Source organism: Fulmarus glacialis, unplaced genomic scaffold (genome assembly GCF_000690835.1).
Source record: "Fulmarus glacialis isolate BGI_N327 unplaced genomic scaffold, ASM69083v1 scaffold28347, whole genome shotgun sequence".
NCBI lineage: Eukaryota > Metazoa > Chordata > Aves > Procellariiformes > Procellariidae > Fulmarus > Fulmarus glacialis.
Window position 1 is genome coordinate 423 of NW_009225520.1, and position 7,276 is coordinate 7,698.

General features: G+C 54.3%; 1 protein-coding gene across 1 annotated transcript; it reads right to left on the reverse strand.

Moving 5' to 3' along the window:
• Positions 1-6,492: 6,492 nt before the first annotated feature.
• On the reverse strand, positions 6,493-7,112 carry LOC104080210 (serine/threonine-protein kinase pim-1-like; the record flags this gene model as incomplete). Its single annotated transcript, XM_009582518.1, has 2 exons — positions 6,493-6,650; positions 6,936-7,112. Coding segments are annotated over 2 exons (335 nt in total), but the record flags the coding sequence as incomplete, so codon positions are not given.
• Positions 7,113-7,276: the final 164 nt, after the last annotated feature.

Sequence of the window (7,276 nt, forward strand, 5' to 3'; positions counted from 1 at the left end):
CAGCCGCCTCTCACGGTCAGGCCGCCGGCATGGCCGTGCCCCACATGAGTCAGTTCCTCACGAGGCGCCTCAGTTTCCCCTGTTTGCAAAGGGCAGGGCAATGGCAGGAGGGGAGCTGGGCGCCCCTCGGGGTGTCTTAGGCGTTGGGGTCATCGGAAAAGGGATAATTATCACCCCCAGCTCAGCCTCCTGGCGAGGGTGGACACACAGGGCTCTCGTCATCCCCTCAGGGTCAGGTCCCGGCTCAGCAGGATCATGGCTCCTGCCAAGCACTCATGGAGAGGCTTGGAGAGCCTTTCAGGACGCAGAAGGGTCAGGAGCACTCAAAAAAGGGAAGAAAAATTAAAAAGCAGGCGCATTTCTGCAAAACCAGCCCGTTTTGGGAGGATGGGGCTGACAGCAGAGGGCGGCACAGGCTCGTTGCTGGCGCCGGGCCACAGGGCCTGGCCTGGCACCTGGGTGCTTCACCCTGATCCAACCTGTTGCTGCTTTTTCCCTCTCCATCAGCTGCTCTCGAGGTACAGGGAGATATTTTGGGGGGCAGAGCGAGCCCAAGACCGTGGCAGCGAGCCCAGGATCTCCAACAGCTTTCGATTCTGAATGAGAACGAAAGCCGAGAGAGAAGAATCAGTTCCTTTTCCCATCCCGAAGCTGAAGCAGAGAAAGGAAACTTAAGAGCTGGCAAAAATAGAGCATTTTGAGGTACCCAGCTGCAGGGAGATCACTGCCCTCCTGGTCAGGAGGTGCTGTGTTGGACTAGGGAAGTTTCCAGAAAGGAGATGGTCACAACAGGGAGGAAACAGGGTGGAAACGCTGCTCCTTCCACCCAGAGTTAAAAACCTGCGGGCTACAAGGTGCAACAAACAGGGTTATTGCAAATCACTTCATCCCATAACACGACTGCAAACTCTGAGAAATGGAAACCATCCCACATCGGAGCGGGAGCCCTCGGTGTCAGTGGGAGGCTGAGCACGCCCGAGAGTCTGTCCATCTGTCCTACACTCACTTTCAGCATCTGCGCATCCCTGCAAAGCCTCCTTTGGATGCCCGCCGTCCCCTCCGGCTAGGCAGGGTGGGTTGGCTTTGCTGTTCCCTCTCAGCCTGAGGAATAGATCCTCCTCCTTGGAGTTTTCCCTTCCGCTTTTCCATGGCAATTCACACATCATCTTCTCGTGCTTCATTTATTGGCTTTATCGAAGACTTTGTTTGGAAACACCCTGCTAGAGAGACAGGAGAGTGACCCCTCCGCCCTGGCAAGGGAAGGTGGCTCATTGTCTCTGCTCTGCCCATATCCTGCTCCTCTCCCCAAAAAGAGAGAAAATCCACCCGGAAGATGGGGGAAAGAACTGAAATCCAAGTCCTCGGCATCCACGGCTGTGCTTCGATTGCCATCAGGTCTCAGCCGGTGACGGCAGGAGCCAACCTTGGCCAAATTGAACCAAATCGATGTGCTTTGGGGGGATCTACATGCACCCATGCATCTGTGCAGCCACACACACACAGGGATGCTACAGCGAGCTATCTAACTACGAGTAATAGCCTGGCACTGAGATTACGGCTGCCATGGCACATCCGTGCCGCGCGGTTGGCAGCGCGGGGGTGGTTTCCGTTGGGGTCGATACTGACGGCTTAAGAGGCCCATTTTGGGGGGGGCAGAAGATGAAGAATTTTGGCAGGGGTTGACCTAAAATGACATTTTGCCGCTTCTGTTTTTCTCACAGCTTTTGCAGCGGGGTGAGATCTCCGTCCCTGCAACCCGCTCGCCCTTCAAATGCACACGCGTGCGCCTGTGTGTCATTTCAGGTTAACTGAAGTGGCTGCTTCTGAAACAGGAGCTGTTGTTTCATTTTTTGGGTCGCTTAACCCCCTCCTAACTGTAATAAACACGGTGATTAAGGACACAAAAATATTACTCTGGAGGAAGGGGACCAAAAGCTTGGAAAAGGATGAAAGAAACACTCTGGTTACTCCTTTTAAATACATGTTTCTTTAGCTGAAGCTGCTAAATTTGACTCAACTTTACAGACTGGAAAGGTTTTGCGGTTGTTTTTTTTTTACAGTGAATAAAGTGTTTTTTCCTCGTAAAAACCCCCACCAACTCTCAGGCCAAGTGATGCAGTTTCGATGTGTCACGGAGACAGGGTTAGCACAGATCCCACTCTCGGGAAGGTCAGTGTAAACCCCAAAACATGAGACTTTAGTCTTGAGCGGGGCTCCAGGTGCCTGAAACCAGCACCTGGCCCCCCTCGCTGTCACAGCACCGGGGGTTTTTCAGAGGAGGTCTGGGAAGGGACATGTTTCACCCGGGTTCATGCTGAGAGGGGTGCAGGGCTTCGGTCTCGGCTCCTGGAGGACTAAACCCCCTGCTCAGGGGACGTGGGGACATTGGGAGTCTGAAGCTGGGAGCTCCTCTGCGGCCAGTCCCAGCCCAAGGAGGGCTAGGGCAGGGAAAGGCAGGCAAGCCCAAGCACCACCGCAAAAGATCTCCAGCGAGTTGGGGCACCGTGCCTCAGGTTCCCCACATGTCCCGTGGAGATAATGCTATTGCCACACAGGCCGTCGGCAAAGCACTCGGAAACCAACTTCCACAAGGCTTCATTACCAGGGAGCTGGAGCCGTGGGACACCTGGTTCGCTGATAATTCACCTCGTCCCAAGGCAGGTGTTTAAAATAGCTCCTGTGACTCACTGTGCCGAGAAGGGCCAAAGGATTTCAGACACTGCCTCGGGGGCAGCTGGATGTTTTCCTTGCAATGGGATACGAGGCGAGATGCCACCTCCAAGTCTCCTGCTCTTCAGGTCCCTGCGGCGAGCCCGGCCCCCGCTCCCTGGGCGTCTTTTCTCCTCGGTGCTCAACTGCGTTTTTCCAGCCATGTCAGGTGTTTGACTGTTGCTCATCTCCCATTCCCAGAAAGGGATGTGGAAAATAGAAACGTCCTTTTTGCTGTGGCTCCAGGCTCCCCTGGCCAGTCCTTTCTGCATGGCCAAGCGCCTTAGCTGGGGACGGATGTGTACAGGAAACCACAGGTGTGACGAGTGCTGGCCCTTTGCAAGTCCTCAGTCATCCATGGGACTCCAGTGCTCCCAGAACGGGAGGTCCAATGGCCTGAAATCTCACCCTGGTCCTGCTTCATCCTTTTTTTTCCCGCTTTCTGAATTGCGGATACTTCCCCTGCTGACACTGGGGAGCAATAAAAAGTTGTGAAAGGGAGGTGAGAGAGTGATGCTGGCTCCGAATCGCTTCTCATTGGGTAACTCCTGCGGCTTTGTCCTCTCCTGTCATAGCTGACGGCTCCAAAAGGCAGTGAATATCCCCCCACTAGGGAGAAACGAGGGGTGAAAAGGCTTTTTCCTTTTCTCCAGCCTGTGTGCAGTCCCCATGCCACGATGCAACAGTGACGGGTGTCATGGAGACTGCACACAGGCTGGAGAAAAGGAAAAAGCCTTTTCACCCCTTTGGGTCTCCCATCACATCTATCATGATCGTTTCCCCGTGGCAGAGGTCTGGGACATGAATCTGGTGGCTCTCAGCCAGGTGAAGGTATTACTACGCAGGAAGACTGTGCACAGGGGATCAAACATGCACCGATCCTTTTCTAACACCCAAACTTTGGATGCAGCCAGTGGTCCCAGCAGAACAAAATGGTACCCAGGCAGCGGGATCTTGCCGGGGGACACGATGGCACCGTTCCCCTCCTGCAGCACAAGCCCAGCGGGGACAAAATCATCAGCAACAGGCGGAAATGAAGTGACTATCAGCACCCCAGCCCCGCGCCGGACCTGCTCAGCCTTTTTGCGGCAAGTTTTCTAAGAAACGCTGCAGCAGTTAGCGAGCATTTATGGGAAGGGTGGGCCAAGCTCAGCCTGCAGCCGGGATGGCCGCGATAGCATTTCAGTGGTGCCGGGGGGGGGACAGTGGCTGCCCAAGGGGCTTGGGCTTCTGATGGTAGCAGACGACGTGGTGGAGAGGTTTGCTTTCGTGTAAGAGCAGCTTCCCGGATGGTCCGGGGGAAAAGCAAGAGAGGAGGTTAAATACAAACCACATCTCAAAATAGGCCTAAACTTTGAAGGCGTTTGGAGCTGCGCTTCCTGCTTCTAGCAGCCCCGAGGAGGAGATGAAAGATGCAGCTGAGTAAAAAAAAAAAAAAAAAAAAACCATCCAAAAGCAAAACAAACAAACAGAGTTAACGCTTTCTGCTGAAGGCAGAGGCACAGCAGTGACACAGCACACCAGATTACCCCACCAGGCTGGGACGTGGCTCCAGGACCCCTGGTTCCCTCCGACGGCAGCGCCACAGCTCAGAGAGCGGTGCTGGCAGGCCTGGGGTGACCCAGGGAAAGGGGGAACTCCCTGGGCATGGGGGTTTTAAGCAAGAAAGTTTTGGGGCAAGCCAAGGAAAGCCCTGTTCTGCATCAGATCCGGCTAGGGTCTTGCAAAGTAACCTGCAGAAAGGGAAACGCGCCCCTTCCTTGGAGTAGGAGACACACAGCGCTGTGTGCACGCACCAGCAGGTGCTCCATGAGGTCAAGCAGGAACAGAGCTTCAAAATTCAGCACATTAATTAAAAAAAAAAAAATCCCAAGAAAAAAAAAAACCAAACCAAACCAAAACAAAAAAACAACACCCCTGAAGCCGAAGCGCTGCAGAGCTGGGAAGTGGGGTTTGACAGTTTGGAGGGTAAAAGCTCGAGCGAAGCGTTACCGCTGCTCACTGATAGCGACCGACTTCTCGTAATCCGAAGATCAACTTCCTCTCGCTCCGCGTTCGCCACAGCCGAGCTGGAGGTGGGGACAGCCCGCCGGCAGCTTTCTTCACCCACCAGCACCCGCCTGCGACACCCGCTCCGCCGCGCCAACAGAGCCGGAGCAACAGGATCTGCCTTACCAAAATTTAATTCGGCTGACAACATCCGGCGTTTCGTAAGGTTGCTTTGATCTTTGTTTACTCGCCGTCCCCAGCACATGCTCCGCACCAGCCTGCGGATGAATGGAAACGAAAAGGGCTCCACACCCCTTTGATCTCTCCCAGGAGACCTGCCAGGAGCAGTCGGTGCTGGAAACACCCCGCCAAGGGCCTGATCCAGCCTTCCCCGTGGTGCTTTCGGCTGGCTCGGCAAGCCTTTGGGTGGGACCTTTGGAGTTAGTCTCAGCTGGAGACAGACCAGTGGACCCCAAAGTAGACATGGTGCGGTCACCGGTACCCAGCACGCTCCCAGCAGCCTTCGTCCCACCCCACAATAAAGGGATGTCTCCATCACATCAAGTGGTTTGTTTTTATTTAAAACCGCATAAAAAAAATAAGATTTCTGAATTCCCCTGTACAATATTAACTATTAACAAAAAACCCGCCGGCTACACACTTGGTTACATGTAAAGACTCGACAGCGCGGACAGCCCGGGCCGGCTCGCCCCTCCCCAGCCCCAGACAAGACACCCGTGGGGAAAACCAAAACTCATCTGCAAACTGAGATCTGCACATGGCAAGGAAACAACAGCAACCAGAACTATGTACACAGACAGCTGGGGAGCAGGCAGCCGCTCCGCACCTCCGCCAGACAGCCGACAGAAACGCTACGGACCCAGGGATGGACACAGGACAGACACGGAGGGAAGACCCGAATGGAAAACCGGGGGATCAGCAGCTGTAGAAGCAAGGCGTGGGTTGGAAACCCACGTGAATTATAAATAAATAAATAAGTTATCCTACCGGCTAGAACTCTTCCTTTAAAAAACAAAAACAAATTCATGAAAATAAATTAAAAACGAAAAAAAAAAGGTAAAATGTTATCACTATGAACAACTGTACATCAAGCTTTGCTCCTATATAACTTTGTACACATTTACAGCTCTGTTGGTTTGCATTGTTTGTGCATTCGTGAGGGCACAGGGAAGCAAAGAACCCCAGAAAATCCACGCGAGATGGAGGCACGGGAGGCGAGGCATCGTCCGCTTGGCTCCCAAGCGTCTTCTGACCCGTTTTCTTTTTGAAAAGGGAAAAGGAACTATATACCCAGGCGAGTCTTGGAAAAGCAGCAGTGTAGGAAAATTCAAGTATTTCCTCCAGCACAGCCCAAATTGCAACTGAAGGCACTCGAGCACGGTGACAGCGGAGAAGAGACAGCCATTCGGTCGCGGTACCTGCCCTCCCCCCCCAATCAGTTTTCCCCTGTTGAAGCTTTTCTCGCAACAAGGTCTCCGATCCTCTCGCGGTCCCGAATTCAGCAGGTCAGGAAGACACTTTGGAGCCTCCAGAAACAGAACCAAAAAAAAAAAAATTTACTGGCAAAACATCAAATGAGACGGGGTCATTCAGATGGAGTCCAGGACAGCTGGGTTGGATGGTGGCCACCAGCGCTTGGAAGACCAGGTCTCCAGCCCAGCTCCAGGACAAGATGTGCGTGTTCCCATCTGATGAGCCCTGCTCAGTGCTACGGTCACGAGGAGAAAGTCTTGGTTTTCTTTGCTTCTTATGGCCAGGAGACGCGTGGAGCTGTTACTTTCCAGGCTCCTGGATCAAACTGTGCAGGTGGATCTCTGCTGTCTCCTGGGGCAGGTGAATGCCTTGCAGCCAGGAATGGTTGAAAATGTCTTCCAAAGATGGCCTGTCCGAGGGGCGCATGGACAAACACCACCTGATGAGGTGCTGGCACTCTGGGGAGAGGAATGAGAAACGGCCGGTCAGTTGGAGAAGGCTCCTCTCCACCTTGTACCAGCGTCCGCAGTGCCCAGGCCATGCTGGGTGTGCTCAGAGCTGCACCCAAACCTCCCAATCGATTATCCGTTTTGGAGGAGAGCAGGATGGCAGGACTTGTGCACCTCCTCCAGCTAACCATGGGAGATCAACCTCCTCCATAGCTGTAAGAGCAGGATGCTCATGTGGCCAGTGCCATCTCCCAAAACCCGTTATCCCCCCCCGCCGCGAAGCCGGGTACCCACCTAGAGAGACCCGCCGTCGGAAGAAAAGCTGACCCTGGATGATGTCCTCGTCCTGCTCGAAGGGGACGTCCCCGCAGACCATGTCATAGAGCAGCACGCCCAGGGACCAGATCGTTGCCGAACGGCCATGGTAGCGGTGGTAGCGGATCCACTCTGGTGGGCTGTACACCCGCGTTCCTACGGGATACAGGTGGAGCTCATGAAGTGGATGCTGTCCGCTCCCGGATCCTCGCCTGAGCATCCCTGGGGATGCGGGGGCTGCATCGGTGGCGAGGGGGACACATGGTGTGACCCGCCACCCCCTCGCCAACACGTGACTCTTGTTTACAAACTTTGGGTTG